At 41.3% G+C, this 22267-nt stretch overlaps 1 protein-coding gene across 1 annotated transcript in view; it reads right to left on the reverse strand.

Moving 5' to 3' along the window:
* Window positions 1-316: 316 nt before the first annotated feature.
* RBFOX1 (RNA binding fox-1 homolog 1) overlaps window positions 317-22267 on the reverse strand; it is a 2483424-nt gene continuing 2461473 nt past the window's right edge. The window contains 3 exon segments of the mRNA XM_031657938.1: window positions 317-4180; window positions 4544-4619; window positions 20258-20310. Of these exon segments, the coding sequence (XP_031513798.1) occupies window positions 4033-4180; window positions 4544-4619; window positions 20258-20310 (277 nt within the window). The 3' untranslated portion in view covers window positions 317-4032.

Here is a 22267-nt window from a genome sequence, read left to right on the forward strand (position 1 = left end):
TTTAAACCGAAGACTGACACTTCCATGGTGGGAGACGGCTAAGCTTAGTTCAGTTTCTTAAACAGCTAAGGTGAGTTCCACTGACTTCTTTGGAAAAATGGGTGAGGAAGGGGAAGCACTTTGAACCAGAAAACCAGGGCACTTGCCAGAGGCATCTGGTCTACTGGTGGCCAGGGCAGCCTGCTGCTGACTTGAGCAATACCCACCCCCCCCCAGCCCCATCTCCGGGTGGGCCCAAGTGCAGTCACACCTGTGGACAATGAATCCACCCACTGAGAAAACCCATGGTAGCCAAAAAACTCAGAACACCAACTTGTTACCTTTTCAGACTAAGCTTTTATTTTTTTGATATTACAAACCAGTTTTCTTTATTCACAAACCACTGTAAGTGATATAAACACTAATTTCTAAAGACAGATATACACATTTTCTGGGTTTGCAGATTGCGTGATGTGTGTGTTAAGAAGTCACTATATGCCACACATAATAGTAATTTTCCATAATTCATAATAGCAATAGTTATTTAGATAAATGAAAACATTCCAAATAAATACTGTTTAAAAAAAATCCAAAATGTTTGTTTACATCTCTGACATACATTTTTAAAATGACTTATTGGCATCTTGGAGTGCCTAGACAAAAGATTCTGCAACATCAGTTGGCACCCACTTACTCTAAATGATTTTATTAAAACTACATACAGTCATGGGGGAAAGTACAGCTCATTGATGAAAATCAAAACCGCAAATGAATTTTACTTTAACCAACACAGTAAGAATTCTATGTTTGTGATTCGAAACACAATACAAATTCTGGATTTTGAAATCTGAGGCAATTGGGAGAAATTTATTCTCCATAGCCCCCCTGCTCCTACTCTTTCTTTCCCTCCAGAGGATGCCATCGTATTTTAATAACTCGTTTCCTTTAAGAACATCAGTGAGGCACCCATTGCCATAACACTATTTTCCAGGTGGGGGAATGAGAATGTCTCAGTGATGCTATAAAACACCCCCTTGCCCCTCCCCTCACCCACCCAAAGAAGTGTGGTGAAAAGAACACTTCATATGCTTTTGGCTGATAAACCTTCTCCCCCCTCCCCCTTTTCTCTTTTCAAGATCACTATCTGTCTTAGATATGGAAGCTACAGAAACTTTGTTTTCAAATCTTGTGAAACTTTATTGATGGTTTAATATCCAACTGATCTTACGGCATGCACATAGGATGGCAAGAGAAAGCTGGATCACACTTTTTTTTTTTTTTAAGTTTTGTTTGGTTTTGTTTTAAAGCAGAGTTGTTACAGCGGATTGGCAGGTTCACAGCGGTGAGTTGATAACTTACTGAAGTGCGTGCCACAGGGCCTGCACTGTACACATGTAGGACTTAACCTATGGCAGCAGAACTACTCAGGGACAGCCTGCTGCTGTTTTCATTTAAATACAAAAACAGGAAGACCCGTGACAGATACCCCAACTTAGGTTAACTTGTAAACAGGACAACGTGGAAAGTTCAAACAGAAGTACAGACAAACTGCAATTTTTCGGCTGTGTCACTCTGGCCCTGCATCCAAGAAAGGGGGGGAGACTTTCTTCTTTTGGGATGAAGAGGATGGATCTACTTTGTTGTTTTTGTTTTTTGCATCCTTCTGACAAGTGTCCTGGGCCATGGAGATAGAACTAAAGAGATCATTTTGAGATAATCCTTGGGTATGGGAAAGAGGTGGAAGGGCAGGATCTCACGGACTGAAAAATTGCAGATTGCTCACACAACGCAGTCACGTTTCAAAAAGTACCAAGCTGATGAAAATACCATGATTATCTCTACTCAATGATTGCAATACTTGTAAAATGCTTCTATAAATCCGAATATGATTATCATGTAATTCCATAAAAATTATACGTCTGTCTCTAACAGTTGTTCTACTAGGCTAAAACTAAAGCTTCATAGACTGTTTCTAGAACTTAACAACTCCACTGCACAGATGTAAATTTTATACATTTTTTAACTGGTACAAAGAATTTAAGTTAATACTTTCTTTTTTTTGGAAAAAAAGAAAAAAATAGAAACAGTGCTTTTTATCACCTTTTTATTAATGTTATTTTTTCCCTCCCATAATATAAAAGTCAGCAATGATATCAATAATTTATTATACTGGAAGAAATATAAAAAGAATGTTTGTTGATGGCCTAACTAGCGGGTTTTTTTTTTTTCCCCCTAAATAGCGACTGGTTAAGAAGCTGAATACTGCCGGGTGGAATGGTTTAAAGGGTGGGTTTTTGCACAGCTTCATTCAACTCAGATGCACAAGTGCTACTAGAAGCACCCCCTTAACAACATAACCTTTGGCTTGAACTGGCAATGAGTAACTTAGAACCATTGATAAATGATTGTTGGTGCAGTGGGTCGTTTAGATTCATCAGTTATATATTTTTTTGTCTTTCAGCCAAACCCCAGTTCCAATCCCCTAAGCCCCTCCCAACCTCCCCTTTCACAAAATAAAATAATGCAGATGCAGAAAAAAAATGACTACTGTAGTCACTTACACTCTTCCCAAACAGCTGATAACCCCAGTTAGCTTAATACTCAGCATATATAATTCATTTACATAATATAGCACTCTGGATATGGCCCTAAACCAGTTTTTATTCATATCTAGCGTCTGTCTAGATCAACCACAAAAACTCCTACAGCCAGCAACCAAACTACGGAACCTTCAGAAATTAAAGACCCACAATATTAAAATACACAGAACAAAATATCTGAGGTATAAGATAAAAAATGTAATTTTTTTCCTTTTATTTGTATTATTATTATTTTTTTTTTAGAGTTGCTAAAATGATGTACTACTGCATGTATTGCAATACTCAGGCCTCGGAAAGCTTCCTTTCTCCCCACATTGGAAGGTTTTTATGGTTTTGTCATTTAGTATGGAGCAAAACGGTTGTATCCCCCTCGGTATATACTAGCCTGCAATGAAGAAAGAACGAGACCCACATCATCAGCATGGCTCCTAGTCTTGGCATCAGTCAAAGGTGCAAAAGCATTCTGAAACAAAGCAATTTGAGGGGTGTGTTTTTTACATTTTCCTTTTGCAACATGTGGATCATCAAAAAGACTAATGTGAAAAAGACACTCAAAACCAACCGAAATGGAGGCACCCCCTACCCATCCCAGGTCATTCTTGGAGAACTAAAGATAGGGCCTTTCTTGACCCTCCCCAATAGCTCCTCCTAAAGAAATTCCCTGTAAAACCAAATTCTTTCAGCCCAGTCCTCTTAGCTAAAAGGACTCTTACAAGCTGGACAACTGAAGGATTTTCACTGTCTCATTTTTTTATTGGACTGGATTAAGCTTCCCCAAGGGAACAGAATAATCTACACTTGAGGTTGAATTTGAACAATTTACTGAATGTAATTCAACTCGCCAACACACTCCTCAAGTGGACGAGGTGTTGAAGCAGAGTTGTTGCATGCAGAATTGGGATGAAAATCTGAATCTACTTCTTGACTTGGCTCTGCAAGCTGTATAGAATCTGATCTTGAGAAGGGAAGTTGTACAGATGAATTGTTTGATGTAATTAAGCTTGTGCAAAACAATGTTTCCAGATCATGGCTGAATTTCTACGACTGAGCATCAGTGAAGTGTCTGGCCATGGCTTTAATAGCTACAAGGTGGCACTTAACGATTTCCTTCTTCTAAAAGTATTGGCAATTCAAATGAATGCCTACGGGGATTCATTTTTAGGATAAGGACTGATATTCTTGATCCGAGCAGAAAACTGCATGCCAAAGCTTTGTAATGATTGCATATGCTCTCACGTGATGGGCACGTCTTACTGTACTCAAGAGTTTCAGTGCATAGAAGTTTGAACAAGTACAGGCAAGTTCACCCCACCCTTACCTCCCATTTTTTTACCCTCCCCCCACCCGCTCCCAAAACAAAAACCCAGACCTGCCCCAAAACAAAAGACAACCCCCAAACCCAGCTGATTCCTTCTACTTTCTTATGTACTAGGTACACAAAGTGTGCCCCTCTCTATTTTCTTTCCTGGGCGACTATGACTTTAAACATGAATTGTAATAGGGGAGGAGAGGCAGTCAGATTCTCAGCTGCCTGACAGCAGAGGCCTGGAAGTGTGCAGCTTAGCTCCTCTGAAGTCTGTGCTGGGGCTGGAACCTTGGGGCTATGTGAATGAGCAGCAAGGGAGGAAAAAAGAAAAAAAAAGTTCTGCATTGACACTGCATTCTGTTAGTGATGGATTTAATTATCAAAATGACTAATTATTCCATTAAGGTAAGTGCTCCGCTAGGTGAGACTTGCAAAATTAGAAATATAATAACTTACATGCACTACATTGCCAAGAAATTAAGACATTTATCAAGTTTACTGGGAGGATTAATGTGCCATTTTAGCTGCTGTTAGCACAAGAGACAAATTCAATTAAGGGGAAGTGAGAGGACGTCAACCCGTACTGAGGTCCCAGCTGGGGGAAGGGGGAAGGGGAGAGGCAGGAAGAAGTTGAGGACAAGGAGAAACTGGTACTCACCATGGCACCAACGCCGTAGGTGGGGGCTGGAGCAAGTGCGTGGTGGTAGGGGTCGGCAGCATAAACTCGTCCGTAACTGAAAGGAAAATAGAGGTGAAGAGTGATCCATAGTATACAATTACAAAATAACAATCATAAAATCCAAAATACCAAGACAGTATGGAGGGGGGTGTCCTACTCATCTTGGAGTAAGAAACCAATTCTACTTTGCCATGTAATAGTTCATCTGTGCACAATGCATTTTTTGTGCATTTCACATGGCTGATCATATTGCTATGTTTAACAGATATATATACATACACACGTACATATACATAATAATTTTCCCTGCCTCTCCACATAACATTGTTTCTACACTGCTGAAGTAACTGCCTTAGAGATTGAGGTAGGCAAGAAAGAAACAACTTGAAGTATTAAGCCCAGCACCCATGGAGGGTGGAATGTTTATTCTCAAGAGTACCTTTTTCCCCTGATTGAACTGTCACCATTCAAGTGAAATAGGGTGAATAGGAAAGGGTGAAGTGAACCTGTCTGAAGTTAGTGTCCAGCATCTTAGAATGGAAATGAACAAGTGTATTTGAATGGAAGCACCCTGGAAGGGTCTGTGGGACCCCCATTCCCGTTCAATCAGACTGATTTGGTTTTGATCCTATTATTTCAGAACTTCAGTCTCATTCATCGATGGCCAGGTTCTGGGAAGGGAGAGGCATTTGAAACAACAAATCTTTGACATTTATTCATCTGTGTTTTTCTGTCTCTACCATCCTACTCCCTGTCATGGCTTCTGGTATAGGCTTTAGAATAAAAATAAAGAGATGGAAACCAAACGTACTGAATGCCTGCTAAATATCTGGAAGTGTGTGTTTTTTTTGGAATCAGATGTGAAGTCACTTGCTCAAGGTCACATAACTAGACAGAGCTAATTCTTGAATTTTCTTTTTTTTGGTCGGGGGGTGGGTATGGGGGAGACAAAGTCTTGCTGTGTAGCCCAGGCTGGTTCAAAACTCCAGGGTTCAAGTAATCTACCTGCCTCAGCCTACCAAAATGTTAGGATTACAGGCATGAGCCACTACACCCAGCCTGATCGTTGAATCTCTTAAGGCAACTTGCGTGCTTGGTCCACCGTATCCTCTCCCCGTAGTTGTTTGCCCTGCCGGATAAATGGTGCTATTTTAATACTGACTGAAGCTGAGGTCCATTCCTTGAAAGCTGATTCTGGAATATAGAGATTCCTGTGCAAGTGACTTATTGAAGGGGGTACCCTTAAGAGGAAGAGAGGGACAAGTAGGTCAGAGCAAGGGAAAAAAGCAAGGTCTGAGATGAACAATATCTGCCACCTGATCCTGTGAGTTTCATGCTGCAGCTGGTTCCACCTGGAGGCAAGCGGGTTGGCTTTTTAATGCCCACGTACGTTTTAAGCATTAGCTGTGGGCTTTCCTGAGGAGTGAGTGATACACCACTGAGTTTGATGCACCACTGAGTTAAAGTGGCTTCCTCTGACGTGGCACAATTTTCTGGAGAAGGGAGCAGCTGTATCTGTTGGCAACCAACATTCACAGCAGCTCGGGATGAATGCATCAGTCACTCAGTGGGATCTACATGGTTTTTTGATTCTTTGACCATTTTCTGAATGAAGGAACAAGGCTGGAAGAAATGAGTCTGTCTGCATGATCAACCTTAAACTCATCTCCCATCCCTTAGAGTCCAATTTGCATGTACTTTTTCCCTCTCCTTTCCTGTTTTCGCCCATTTTCCTTCCAATCTTTCTCACAGTTGGTAGATAAGTCACACCAATCCAATACATGCTTGACCCCTCACATTGTGGAGTCTGGGAAGGTGAAGGAAACGGGATGATGGTCCTTCTTAGACTCCAAGTTAGACCCTAGGTGGAATAAAACAATTATACCAGGTTTGCATTGATCATGTTCCAACTGTCAAAGGGCACTGAGTGTGCAAATAATCTAGATGAGGCTTTCAGCTTCAACAGGATTCTCCTGATCCTCAAACAATGACATAAAGGGATGTCTCTCTTCCGAGATGAATAATGCACTTTCATTTGGCAAAGCTATTTCATAAATAGGATATAAACTGCAAAGGCAAACTGAAATCTTTGAGACTTTGTTAAGTGATGTTATGGCATGGTGTTACTTCAAAACAAATGTGAAAAGATGCAAATTCAGATATTTCGTTTTAAAAATTGGGGAAATGGTTTTACTGTGGCAATAATTTCCTCTTCTAGGGAGACACTATATGGGCAGTTTGAATGTATTGAATAAAAGTGTAGCTCCCACCTTTTACTACTGCATACTTTAATGGTAAATTCTATAACACTGGGCATAGTTTCAACCTTTGTGGAAAACCCAAGGTAACAATTTGGCAGTATTCTCTTCCAAGGCAGAAGGAAAATACAGCAGCACTGAACTATTCCTCAGAAATGAGCTGGCTGCTTTTCTCCTCAGGGTGACCTCTACCTTCAGAATCCAATGGTTTTATTATGATTAATAAATTTCATTTCCATAGAGGAAAAGAGACCATGTCAGCTCAAACTGAAAGCAAGGAGGCTCCTTTACAAATGCTAATTTCTAAACACGCCCTTGTGTGACACTACAATTTAGACACAAGGTTATTAGGGAAGATGTGGACTTGAGTGCTACGTTTGCAGCAGATATGCCAAGCACGTCAGCAATCTGATAAACGCAGAGCTGGCTAAGCACAGCCCGGAGACAGAGCAAGGCAATGCCCAGGACATCTGCAGGAATGATGGGAAGATGTCTTACGGTCTCCATGTTAAGACATGACCTGCAATATGGTCATCCTCCATACCATGCATCCCTGGCCAAAGTGGGCAGTAATGCAGTCAGATCATGATCTCCATGTCCCCACTTCCCATTCATCAGTAATTTCAGAAGAAATCTTAAATGTGTCCACTTCACGCACATGATGACTACACTAATATAAACCACTAGTAGTTCATCAAAACCAACTCAACAGCCTGAAATCTTGTCTTTGTTCAACCCTTGCTCCTTCAAACCAGCAGCTATTTACATGTATCAAATCTCTGAAGTCCATCTATCCACTTAAGTATAAATTTATATACATCTAAATCCTATAACTCCCTGCTTAAAACTGTTCAATGGTTTTCCATTGATCTTAGAATAAAATCCAAACTTTCATAAGCTGCCTCTGCCCCTCTTTCAATCTTCATATTCCTTCCCTTGGCCCTTGGTTACTGTGTTCCAGGCACACAGGAATTTTTTTTTTGAGACAGTCTTCCTCTGTTACCCAGGCTGGAGTGCAGTGGTGCAATCTCCACTCACTGCAAGCTACACCTCCCGGGTTTACACTATTCTGCTGCCTTCAGCCTCCTGAGTAGCTGGGACAACAGGCACTTGACACCAAGCCTGGCTAATATTTTTTGTATTTTTAATAGACACAGGGTTTCACCATGTTAGTCAGGATGGTCTCAATTTCCTGACCTAGTGATCCGCCTGCCTCAGCCTCCCAAAGTGCTGGGATTAGAGGCGTGAGCCACTGCACCTGGCCCACACAGGCTTTTTTAATCGTTCCTTTACACATGCAAATCCATTCTCTGCTTAGTCTTGGCACTTGCTCACCCTCCATCTGACTTTCAGCTTTTATGTTTCAAATCAAATGTCTCTTCCCTAGAGAGAAAGAGATGCTTCCTTCTCTGGCTCTGACTGCCTTTTTTTTTTTTTTTTTTTTTTTTTGAGTCAGTCTTGCTCCGTTCCCCAGGCTGGATTGCAGTGGCATGATCTCAGCTCTAACCTCTGTCTCCCAGGTTCAAGCAATTCTCCTGCCTCAACCTCCCTACTAGCTGGGATTGAAGGCACCCACCACCACGCCTGGCTAATTTTTATATTTTTTTAGTAGAGAACAGTGTTTCACCATGTTGGCCAGGCTGGTCTTGAACTCCTAACCTCAAATGATTTGCCCACCTCGGCCTCCCAAAGCGCTAGGATTACAGACGTGAGCTACCGCACCCAGCCTGACTGCTCTTTAAGGGCACTTTCCAACTTCATCCCTACCCCTTCATGGCATATAGCAACTCGAATCTTATTCCTACCCCACCTGATCATTTACCTTTCACCCTCCTGGAATGAGAGCTGCATGCAGGCTGGGGCAGTGTCTATTTTGTCTGCCTTTACATTCCCAGTGTCTAGCACAGCCCTTGCCACAGTGCAGGTAGAGAGGGGCAGACCAATGGTACCGCAGGAGAGGAGGCAGCCAGACGAAGGAGTAAAGAGGGAAATGGGGCCTGGGAGATACTCATGCCAGTAATTACGATCCCACTAGTAGAATCTATCAGTATAGTCTTTCAGATATGCTTTTTGAAGATTCTGGGTCAGCTGCTCCATGACACATTCAGAACCCTTCAAGACAAGAAAAGTTTCTGGGGACGTCTAGAAATAGTGTATAATTTTTTTACATTGCTTCTGTGAGTTTGCAAAACACTGGCCAAGTTGTCCTAAAACTCATCAAAAGCCTCTGGGGAAAAACGAAACAAAGATATCATAGAGGACTACTTTCCTGGCGAACTCACCACAGATTGCAACCATCATGAGACCTCATCTTTTTGACCTTTAGCAACAAGTTAAAACTGGAAAGCAACTCGAGACCTTGCGGATTCAGTACTTGGGGCAAGAAGATCCAGGTTTGAGTTCTGCTTTGATGATGTCCTTGTTCTCATGACCTGACGGAGCATGCTCTCTGAGCCTTGATCTTCCTCATTTGTAAAGTAGTAATTTTCTGAGCTCTGCCTAATTCAAGGTGCATTCAAGAAAACCAGGTAGATTTTAAGCCACCTACAGCTACAGGAGATCATCATGCACAGCTTCTTAGATGGTATTTCACAAACCAATTTCTCCCTCCTTGCCCAGACTTTTGGTCTGCAGAGGCAAGTGAAAGATTCTATTCTAATATAATCACATGCAACTCTACCAATCAAATTACAGATGCTTTTGGAGTCAAGATCTCATTTATGAGTTACAGATGTCGTTTAAATAGATACACTTACTTGCACTTCAGGTCGTGTTGGAGCACAATGAATAACGATGCAGCCTCTTGCATGGGAATATGAACCCATGTTAAAGTGCTTTATTAACTCTACTGAGACATGTTAGAAGTACTATGTACATGTAGTTGAAACAAGCTGGATGCTAACGAAATACAGTGGGCCCATGTTGGTACTCCACACAAGGGTTTTAACACAATTTTCTTATCGGGCTACAGTAAGAACACTAATTTCACTCCCTATTTTGATGAGGAGTATTTATGCCCTGGGAACTTTCATTCTTCCATTAGTATCATCTTCCCATGCTTCCCACCCCAGAGATAGCTGGGTGAATCCTGTGGAGCAGAAAGATGAGTAAAATCTGTTCAGTCCTCAGATGAAGTTCAAAAGGTAGCAAAGACATCCTAAACAGCCAAATTGCAGCAAGAATGTGCATGGGCTTGTACCCTTTCCAACAGAGAGAAGGGCTACAGAGGATGCATTCAAAATGGGATGCCTCACCAGGGATCAATGAATGGCCCTGGTCTCTGCAATGCAGTTAGGGACTACAGAGCCTCCCTCATTATATCTAAGACATAGTCTTAAGTATTTGGGAAAATGAATCCATGCAAGTCACACACTTACCATACAGCATACCAACAGGGCACCAACCATGGTTCAATGGTTCTAAAAGCATGCTCTTCAGAGAGCCATGGTCGAGCTAAAGGAATGTTCTTTCACTTTCCTGTATAGGGTCAAATGAGATCTGAGCCTCAACAAGGCCCACTGACTAGTTCTGGTGTCTATCCCACTAGGTTGGGTGCTCTGGGGCACCAGGTAAGAAGGGGGACATCAGAAGGTAACCTTCACCCAGGAAGAAGTGATTCTTATCCCACTTAGATATTCATCCTATTTCATTGCCCTCATTTTTAGGCTTTGAGGACTTTTCCAAATGAAAAATAAACGATGTGTTAAAGACAATCCTTTGGTTTGCACTGTTGCTGGTATCATTACCAATGAGTTGTTGCTTTTCTCCATCTGGAGAAACTGCATCTGGAACACACATTCCAGACCAAGTGTTCTGCATTTGGACAAAATGCTCGGCTTTCAGCAATTCTCAAGGGCTGGAAAGGAGTCACAGCCAATATCGGCCAGGAAAAGAACAAGACCAGAGGGGAGGGCACGTGGCTTCTGAGTTCTGTAGCACTGCCCCAGCTACTGCTTTACTTCCTTCCCTCATCCAACTACAAATCAATCCATTGTCAATCATAAAATGTTATGGGCATTTGTTTTCCAACTCGATCATCCTATACTCGTCACTAAATGAAAATGCAGCAAAACAGAATAAGATCTCACAGTCCTACTGAAAGAGGCTGAAGGCTTCTGACAAATCCCTTGGCAATTCTGCAACTGCAGACTGACATGTCCCCTCAGCTTGTGGGGATTCTGTGGGGTCAGAATGGAGACAAAAGCTTATTTCAGAGGATAAAGAAATATAGCCCAGAATATGGACCCTCACAGAAGGTCTTCCAAAAATTCTGAGCTTAGGACACCTCAATATATCTGAAATGATCAGTCTCTTATCTTTGTGCCAATAAATATTTACCAGACAACCAAAATCTCCATTTTCAAATCCCAGAATCCCACAAATTTCAGGTTTTAAGGTCTGAGCTAATCCCAATGTGCATCAATTTGAGAAGATGTTGGAGTAATAATGGCCAAGATTTTGGGCTAATCTTCCAGGAGAGCCATTCAAGGAAAGGACAAGTTACTCAGTCCGCTATGCAGATACATGGAGAGACAACAGGTGCCAACCAGCCCGCCTCTGCCCCACAGGAAAATTTGAGTTTCCAGAACCTCAGGCCATGCACCCTGGTTTGCTGCAACAGGGAAAAACCCTCCTGAAGGCATGAAGAATAACTACTTGGATGTACTGGAAAATTCGGAAAGTAACGGTTTATCTAGGAAATTGCTCCTGTTCATTTTCACTCTACAAGGGTCAACTGAGTTCTGGACTTGATCTGTTGGTCATTTAGTGAACTTAGTGAATGTGTTCATGAAGGGAATACTCCTGTGGTTACTGCAGCCTTCTCCTAGTTTTAATTTGAGCAATGACTTTTACACATTTATTGACCATGGAGGTGACCAAAGCCCACTTATCCTCAAAGCTTCTCAAGATACTTAGATGGACTAAACCAGTCCCTAAACACCTAGAGGAGCAGTCATCGGACTTCTTGGCACCAGGGACCAGTTTTGTGGAAGACAGTTTTTCCACAGACCGGGGAGGTAGGGACTCGTTTCAGGAAAAAACTGTTCCACTCCAGATTAGGCATTAAAGTCTCAAAAGGAGTGTGCAACCTAGATGCTTCACATGCACAGTTTACAGTAGGGTTTGTGCTCCATGAGAACAGGTGGAACTCGGGCAGTAATGTGACTGAGGGGGAGCGGCTGCAAACACAGGAAGCACTGCTCACCTCCTGCTGTGTGTCCAGCTGGGGACCCCGATCTAGAAAATGACTAAAAATGCAGCAAAATCTCCAAAAATGATACAAGCAGAAGTGGAAGAAATGCTGCAAGATAACAAGGGGTCATCTCTACGTGGCTCCGATGTATGGGAGTTACACATTGTAGTGATGTAGTCATCTTGGAGCAGAGTTACATTGCTGCTATCTTCCTTACCTTGTCTTTAAAGTGCTTACCTTCTTCAGAAATCACTCAGCACATTTTTCAGCCTCGTGATTTCCCTGCTTCCCCTGAGAAGTAGGAGGGAACACATCTGAGCTCTTCAGACCCTACACGGGAAGCCACAATTTGCTTTTGCCCACTGATACCTGTCATACATCATCAGAACTATGCATACAGTGCATACACAATCCAACACTATGACATGTAAAAGACTCAGACCATTTACCCATAGCAAATCAGATCACATCATCCTTTCTCTACCCCACCAATGCTGTTCAAAACCTCTTCATATTCTGAATCCCAACAGCAGATTTGAGGAAAGCAGAATAGCAGCTACTCTCACAGTAAAAAAGACACAGTAAGTCCCACCTTTGGTGATGAAATTCTCCTGCCCTAGAATACCTCCTCTAATAAAGGAGCTGTAGGCACATTGTCTTTAATGCAGAGCTCAAGGCCATCCTTCTCTCAGAAATTTCATTTCTCCTTTCTCTGTGGCTACTCTTGCTCTACCAAAGTCACTAAGAATTGTTACTGTGCTTTGAAATCACCATGGCACCCCAGCTACATGTTACCACACAGGAGGAATAACAAATTGTATCCCTCATGAGATTTTCAATACCCTGCCATGAAGCAGCCTGGGGATCCCTCAGTCACAATGTCTAGAGTGAAACCCTGACTGTTACTTCTTGCTAAGTTATCTCAAAGTTCTTCTGAGTTAGCATGCCATCTATAAATGGAGATGATAATGGTGCATCCTGATAGTACATGGCTATAGTGAGGGTGAGAGGAGGGTTATGGTTACCAGTTAGGGACCAAACAAGTATCAGCTGTTGCCTCTTGTCTATTTTATGTGGGATCAGTGAGCTTCCCGGTAAAGCCAGGGGGATACATGTGTCAGAGCTACCCCTGAATTGGGTTGACGATCCAAAGTCATACGTACTGGCATCTCCCATCCTCAAAGCAAGCAGATCAAAGATTCTGAGACAAAACAAGCAGGGTGAGAAGTAGGGAGGGAGGTTCTGGGTCCTGAACTCCAAGGAATTTCCCTCTACAGCACCCACCTATCACCAGGAGGCAATCTTAAAATACAAGATCAAGACACTGACAATGTTCAGATTATCTGTCACCACATTTTAACTCCTTGTGAACATCCCTCACCTCCAAATGACCAGTTCTTGGGGACACACATACTATTTCAATATTCATTTGAGCCAAATGAAAAATGTGGTTCTAAAATGGGATTGATAGAATTATAATGAAAGCCACACATGTGAGGCACATGTCATTTTAAATTTTACAGTAACCACGTTTTAAAAAGTAAAAGGTGAACTCATTTTTATTCTCCAGAATATTCAAATTGTCATAACTACAATGTGTAACTCAAAATTATGAATGATATATTTTACATAATTTTAGTACTAAGTTTTGGAAATCCAACATGCATTTTTTTTACTTAAACTTATCCTGGTGTGGACTGGCCACATTTCAAGGACTCCACAGCCACATGTGAACACAACTTCAGCAAGTCCTATTGTGTGCTCTTTTTACCATTGAAATAAAAAACACTGGCTGGGTGTGGTGGGCCCGTGCCTGTACTCGCAGGACTTTGGAAGGCCAAAGGGGCAGGATGACTTGAGACCAGGAGTTTGAGATCAGCCTGGGTAATACAGCAAGACCCCATTTCTTCAAAAAACTAAGATATTAGCTGGGTGTGGTAGCACATGCCTGTAGTCCCAGCTATTAGGGAGGGTGAAGTGAGAGGATTGCTTGATCCCAGGAGGTCCAGGCTACAGTAAGCTAAGATCAGGCTGTGACATTGAACTCTCCAGTCTGGATAACAGACCCTATCTCAAAAAGAAAAAGTTTGGCTGGGCGCGGTGGCTCACACCTGTAATTCCAGCAGTTTGGGAGGCCAAGGCAGGTGGATTACGAGGTCAGGAGATCAAGACCATCCTGGCTAACATGGTGAAACCCCGTCTCTACTAAAAATACAAAAAATTAGCCAGGCATGGTGGCAGGTACCTGTAGTCCCAGCTACTGGGGAGGCTGAGTCAGGAGAATGGCGTGAACTCAAGAGGCAGAGCTTGCAGTGAGCCAAGATCACGCCACTGCACTCCAGCCTGGGCGACAATGCAAGACTCCATCTCCAAAAGGTTCCTGATTGATCGGTTACTGTTTCCCAAGGTGTGAGGTCTTTACTATTAAAATTATCTGGGAGTAACTTGTTACAATGCAGATTTCCAGGCTCTCTCTCCAGACCTATGAATCAGAATCTCAGGGGCAGGGGAAGACGACAAAACAGGCTCTGCATTTGTAACAAGTTCTCCAGGTGACTTGCATGCATTCGTCTAGAATTTGATAAGCACTGTTCGATTTTTAAAAATTCTGCATGGATTCAGCATTTTCCCACTTAGGCTAATTCAAACTATCTAGACATCTTTAATTTTCATAAATTGATTAAACACACTTTATTTTTATAGGGTATTGTTACTGCATGTAGCTGTAGCAAGCCTGAGACTATGCCTCATATAGAGAAGGTTCTCAATAAGTGGGAATATTTTTCCTAAGTTCCTTTGCTTATACGCCCCCTTAGCTCCCTGTACTTCCCCTATTAAAATACATATCACACTTTATTGGAAACGGACCAATTAGCCACAAATCAATATACTGCATGACAACTTTGCTGAATAATCAAATCACTAAAATGCAGGAAAGACAATTAGATGAGACTTGCTGAAGGATCAATTAGAGGAATGGCCAATTTGGAAACTTCTAAATATTAAATATTACCTAAAGTTTTAATGCAGCTGCCAGCATGTATAGGTTGAGAAGTGGGGATAGAAGAATGAAAGGAGCTGGTGACACCTCCTTGTACCCCTGAAGTTGCTTCTAATTGGTAACCTGGGTAACAACCTGTGCCACAGAAGACAGTTTCAACAGCTGTTGCAGATGTGTTCACTTGGCCAAGACTTTTTTGCAGACCCCTACCCTAACCCCACATGGTTGTGTCTCATACTCATCAGGAACTGAGATGGAAATGTGTCCCCAGATTTGCTAAGAGAATGCGTGGTGGTGGGTCCTGGCATGGTGGAGGGGGCATATCTTCCTGCTAGCGAGTCCCAGCTTCCACCTACCCCCTTTATACACACACACACGCGCGCGCACACGCACACACACACACTCCCTCACACACCCTTTGGGCATTTGGGTAGGGGATAGCTGGGAGCTTTCCGCTTGGACTGTCTAAAACAACTATTTCAACCTGTCTGGTGGTTTTCAGGGACTAGAATATTGTTAATTGATTTTCAGCCACTAACTTTCAGCAAAAAGACGTCTGGTGAATTAACCTAGAACACACTTGGCTTGTTTAACTCTGTCTTCCCTTAATACACAACATGCTTCCTGACCTGACATCTGCTACCTCTATCCCCACAACTACACCAGTACTCCCAGCACACACAACTAAACATATGCCTGCTGCCTGAAGGGGACAAGCCAAGTTAAATAAACTTCCAGTGGAACAACCACTAGAGAACCATTCAGTGCCCTTTGGTCTTTTCCAAATAGTAACAACTTTGTCATCCAACTCACAAATACAAGATAGCATACTGGGGAAGGTGGAATTCCATCTGGAGTCAGAAGGTCAAAAGTTCCAAGGGCAAAGAAAAACGACTGTGTGGACGCAGTGTGACCCTGAGGAAGGGTTTTGGCATTAGATGGACTCCTGTGTGACGGTGGGCAAGCTACTAAATGTTTCTGAAACTTGAGTATGTTGTTTTTCACTTTCCAAAATGGGCGTGACACCTCGTTGAGCTCCCGTGATAAACTACACATGCATGTATATGTGTATATATATACATACACATGCATTATACATATCCATGCATGTATCTATAACATACTAGCATACATAATTTGCTCAATAAATGACGGTAAGTTACGATTACCCCCTGGAGAATTCAGCAAAGCCCCTACAAGGGACTATTACTGCAGGGATAAAGGGTTTGCTTTCCTCGGGGATTAAAGCATTGGTGCTCCATGGAATTAACTGATAGACCTTTAGAACAAGAGTGGGGGAGTGGACATTTAACAGACTCGACCTTGTAGACTTTTAATCTGCCAGCGTGTCCTGTTTGTTCTCACATCAAAACACAGCTTAAAGATGACCACTTCTCACCCACAGCCACCCCACTAACCCAAGCCATTGTCACCCCTCTCTGGACAGCTGTAAGGGCCTCCCCCATCCCCTCTCAGTGCTATTCTTTTTGCAGTTTGTGGTCTCCTGATCTGATCTAAAGTCAATCTGATCTTTAAAGTCAGATTACAACCCTCCCTGCAGTGCCTCCATATCACTCTTAGAATCCCCCAAATTTTCTGTGGCCTCCAAGTCCTAACTTGCTCTGACCCTGGCTACCTCCTAGATGTTATCTATAAAACTCACCTGTACTCGTCCGTGGGCCATACTGGATGGTCTTACTCCTGGACACCTCAAGTATGCCTCAACCACAGGGTCTTTGCACCTGCTATGTTTCATGGGTCACACCTTCGCTTTATTTAGATCCCTGCTCAAATGTTACCCCCTCAGGTAGGCCTTCTCTGATCACTGAGTCTAAAATAGCATTGCACCTTACTTTCCATCTCCTCCCCTGCTTTTTGATTCATTATAGTAAGTTCACAACTTACTATGCATGTGTATTATCTGCTTATTCATATACATGGTTTGGGATCTGTTCTCCAATACAATGAAGGTCTTTTGATGAGGGCTTCTGATTCACTCAATGCTATGTCCCCAGGGCTTTGGAACAGTTCTTGACATCCAGCAATGACTCAAGATATTAATCAACTAAAATGAATTTCTACTCACTGATCAAAACAAGTAACCTGTTTTTCAGCCTCTGTTCTCATACCAGATCCTTCTTCTACAACTACTACATCACTAGCCCACCCTGGAAAAGTCCTAATGAATCACAGAGGGAGACCTCCTGTCTAAGAAGGGAAAATCATTTTCCCCCCCTTTTTGCCATCTCTGGCAGAATCCAACTCATCAAAAGTTCTTGACATTACCGAATGAGAAACTACTCAAGTGTACAAGCTTGGATGCATTAGGAGGTGTCCTACCCTGTTAAAAGCCTAGTCCCAAGTGATACCCAACAGAGCACACATTCTTTCGGATCAACCAAAACAAAACAACAAATACTATTGTTGAAACCCTTGGGTCAGAAAATATCCTTGTAAAGATGATAGTCTCATAGATCACAAATGTTAATGAAAAATGGCTATTCTATGTAGCTACAAAAAGCAGACCAGACATGTTGGCGCACTCAACAAAAGACCCATGGAAAAGGTATCGCTATTTGGAAAACTGGAAGAAAAAAATCCTGAAATGCTGCTGTTCTACTCCTTAATGATTTTCATCTCATGATCTCCACCCTAAGCCCCAGACAACTGCCTGTGCTTAGCCCATCCACCATAGGTATCAATGTGACAATAACACCTCTTTATACGAATTTCAGTTATAACATCCATCAAGCCCCACACTGAAATGTTAAGCATGTTGATTTTTTGTTCTCCATTTAAAAAGAGAACTTGCCTTTTATCAAATTCTGATATCCAGTAGATAGCAGGATTCAATAAACCTGCCCTAGTAAATGTTTTTATAAGGAGGTGAGACCTCATTTACAGTAGTGCTGTTTAGAATGTGGGTAAATGGGCACAGCCATTTTTTAAAATTTTATTTAATTTATTTTTTAGACAGGCTTGCTCTGTCGCCCAGGCTAGAGTGCAGTGGCACGATCTCTTTCCACTGCAACCTCTGCCTCTCCGGTTCAAGCAATTCTCTGCCTCAGCCTCCTGAGTAGCTGGGATTACAGGCACACCCCACCACACCCGGCTAATTTTTGTATTTTTAGTAGAGATGGGGTTTCACTGTGTTGGCCAGACTGGTCTTGAACTCCTGACCCTCATGATCCACCCAGCTCAGCCTCCCAAAGCAGGTTTTTTTCAGCGTGTAGGAGATGCCCTAGAAGGCTTTCATTGAAACCACAAGTTACAACTTTTGTTGACTGAGCCGTAATGATTTTTCATTTTCGCTGTATGAGGAGACTGAACTTGCTGGGAGATAATCTGACATTTGATATGGGTGTCTCCTTTTTCATGCTTCACTCAAAATTCAGAGTTCAAATGGAACCTTATGAAGCATAAACATTATTAAAATGGCCATCAAAGGAACAGGGATATCTCTCTCAATCTGAAATGTGATCAATCGCAATTCATTAAGAATTTACTGAGCAGCCATCTAGATTAGGTAGATGGAAACACCACACTCAGGCAAACTTTCATTTTCTGTTGCCTTTTTTAGAGATACTATGTGTAGATCACTTGCTTACAAGGCAGGGTTTCTTAAGTCACGGGGCAAAATCAATATCTTTTTCACGTTTGATCTAAGATGTCCAAATATAACCTAACATACTGGAACCTGGAACATGCACAGGGGTTAACAGAAGGCAGAAGCTCTAGTGCACTGAGGCATCTACACATGATGTCTATGTACATTTTAAATTAACATTATTCCCCACCCCTACCTCCCATTCCAAGCAGTCTCCCTTTTCGTTGCATGCTCCATTCCACTAAGGCTCTGAAAATGTTAAACAACTGTTGTATTGCGGGAACATTCCCCTGCCACTCCCAGCAATTCAATTAACCATTGCATCTAGCATTGGGCATTAGTCAAGTGTTAAGGATGTCGCCACCTTTCACAGTGAGAAGCAGAGACATGAATTCTACGGGTTAAGAGGGGAATTGCAGGACCCATCAAAGGGGTTTTATAGAAATAGAGTATACCATTGCTTTAAAATGTCAGCATGCATCATGCATACCTCTTGAACTCACAGGGTAAGACTTTAAACCCGTTATAAAGGCTGAGGCTGACCATATCAATAAAACTGACACTGCCTTTTAGAACAGAGATGGTTGGGTGCATGTTCCTAGCTCTCTGTGCTTCCTTTCACTCATTTATTCTCACCAAAGGCGGTAAATAGGGAGTGAAACATTGGTACATAAGCCTTTCTTTACTGCACCATTGATAAAAGGTAACAGATGAGTGTTTATTTGTAAGATTCAGTTTAATGTATGTGTCCTGAAGGTCATGGGATGCTGAGTTATGTAGTGATAAGTTGTAACGTCCTGCCTCGCAGGCTGAAAGCACTGCATTGGCAAGACTTCGTAGTGATTGTTTTGGTCATAGGTTAGGCTTAAAAAAACAAAAACAAAAGGAAAAATAAATCTAGTGTTAAGGCACTCACCTATCTTGGCATGTAATTCCACACTAATGAAAGTACAAATTTAACTGTTCTGAACCACGTGAAAGAAAAAAGACAGGTGTTATTTTGACAGATATATCATGCAGCTATGCAATTTCCATTTGCCAATGTCCTGGTTTCAAAACCAAAAGACTTGGTCTAAGTTCTGCTACTTGAGAGATGTTTTACAAGAAAGGAAATAGAGGATCTTTGGCTAATAGAATGAAGATCCCCTTCTTATAAGACAGAGATAATTATATTCTCGAATGCCTCTAGCTTTATAGATTCAGTCTTTTACAGCCTCTAATATTCCATAAAGATCCCAAATAATTCACACATCAATCTCTGTTAACCCAGACATAATACGTCAAAAAACATGGAAGTCATACGTCTGTGTACCTAATCTCCCTGTTCCGTATTTCACCATAAGAGCACTGATTATACTGTTAGATTTTCTTGTGGATTCATTCAACATCGTCTTACTTTCCTGGACCATGTATTATTAAAACCAGAAATAAAACATGAAAGTTAGCAAAATGCCTAATGTCTTACATGGCAGAGCCTCAAGGTTTCAGCTGTACTCCAAAGATATAAGAACTTTTATTTAAACTTTCTAGAGTGACCAACTGCAGCATGTGAAGAAGGAAAAAAAAAAAAAAAAAAAAAAAAAAGGATACTGAGACTTGGATGGATGCATCAAGAAGTAGCAATGTTTGTTACCTGCAGAGGTGTTACAAGAAATTTCATCTGCTGCAACGAAGACGAACTGATTTCTGGAAGAGAAGATAAAATTCACAATACTGCTCGCTCAGGGGGAAATGTGCTCTCTGCCAATTGGTTTGATGTGTACAGATGAGGGGAGGGAAGGGTGCTGCTTGTGAATGGATGCTGTGAGGAAATGTGCTGATGTACCTCAGTTTAGAAAGATCATGAAATAAGCATGCGGGGACCTCTTAAAGTCATGGTAATGTCAGAATATGGACCAAGTACAAGCTGTTGCACCAAATATTAATACTATGTGTTACCAAAACATGCCAGAGTATGTTTCTAAGGCGCTAAAGCATTTCAAATTGTGCTTATATGAATTTCTATGCTAAAGAGATTACTTTTTAAAATGAGACTACTGATTAGGAAATATAGTATACTACAACTAGCTAAAAAAATTATAAAATTCCAGACTTATATAAAAAAAAATTTAAGAAAAAGTGCTGTCATTTCAGAAGACAATTTGATATGCTGATGTGTTATGGGTAATAATTTCCTCATCAAACCAGGCTAGCTACATAAAGTTAAGATAACTCAATTGAAATAAACCCTATCTGTCCAAATTATTTTTAATGATGCAGTATTAAAAAGAATTAAAATAGAAAATGCTATTTTACTTTTAGTAAATCCAGAAAGATGATAAAACTATCTTAAGATGTTTCCAACTGTGACATTTCCACAATGCAATGTGTTCTAATTCAGGGGTACTACTTATTCCTCTAGAAATAAGATCATCTGTGTCAGACAAATTATAAAAATGGCACAATGAGGTTGCCTAGGTTCTTAAATGCCTCAACAGCAGCAGTACAGGAGCTCTGGGTTTTCACTGGTTACATCTTTACCATGCCTATGGATCATCAAGAACCAAGATAAATGCATTTTTTTTTTCTTCGAGTGATTGGTTGTTTTTCAAATGTTTCAGTGCTTGAAAAGGTATCTAGTGATTGAACATTTCTTAAAACATCTTAAGAAAGTTTTACTGTTGCAAAAGGTACACCGTGGAATATAGAGCTGCCATTTGAATATTCCCTAGAATTTCACATTCAGTTAAACTCTAATCATTTCTACACCAATAAAATATAAACAAATTATACATGCTTTGAGAATAGCATTTTTAGTACTTCTACATAACAAGTCACAACTAAGTTGATCGCTTAAGACAAAAGTTAACATCATAAGATTTTGGACTATCTTTTTGTTAGGCTTTTTGAACCCTGTAAATATCTGGCCCTGGATTTTCCTATGTTTTGAGGAGCAATAAAATTTAATATCCCTGAAAACAAAGGAGATATTTTTGTTGAATATTTGTTTTACCCATGGTCTTTTTGATCCCTAAGTTTCAGAACTAAAGGGGGACTACTCCTTTTTGACAACTTGCGCTCTTCAAAAGAGTTGGCTTAGATTACTTTTGACTATGAATTTGCATATATTTCAAGGCACAGAGTTCTCAATAATAGTGACATTTAAAAGAACGTGCCATGGACTCTGCAGCAATGCCAAAAGGAGTTAATGGCTACCAGTTAAGTATTCACATATCTGTGGCATGTAGGGTCGGGCATTCTGTACTCAATTTCTATTTTTTAATCCTACGATGAGATTGCTAGCATGTACATCCGTTTCAGAAAAGGTCACCATAAGGCATCAGAAAAGTGCCTTTCTATATAGAGTTCGTTAATTCCATGAATTCAATCTGTATGATCACCACTTCCCCTGAACTATGCTTTCATCAATTGACAAGTGCAATGAACAGGAAATGTCTGAAAAATCAGATTGGCTTCGGGGTGGCTTACATTATCAGGACAACAGAAAAACTCTGGTAGAGTTCTAAGTGGAGATTGCACGTTGGTGTTTATATCCACCATGATACGCCGTTTTATATAGAGCCGTTTCACCTTGAACATTAAGAAATTATTGACTTAGAGGGCCCATAAATGGATCATCTATGATGCCCAGGAGATAGAAACC

Source organism: Papio anubis, chromosome 18 (genome assembly GCF_008728515.1).
Source record: "Papio anubis isolate 15944 chromosome 18, Panubis1.0, whole genome shotgun sequence".
Classification (NCBI taxonomy): domain Eukaryota; kingdom Metazoa; phylum Chordata; class Mammalia; order Primates; family Cercopithecidae; genus Papio; species Papio anubis.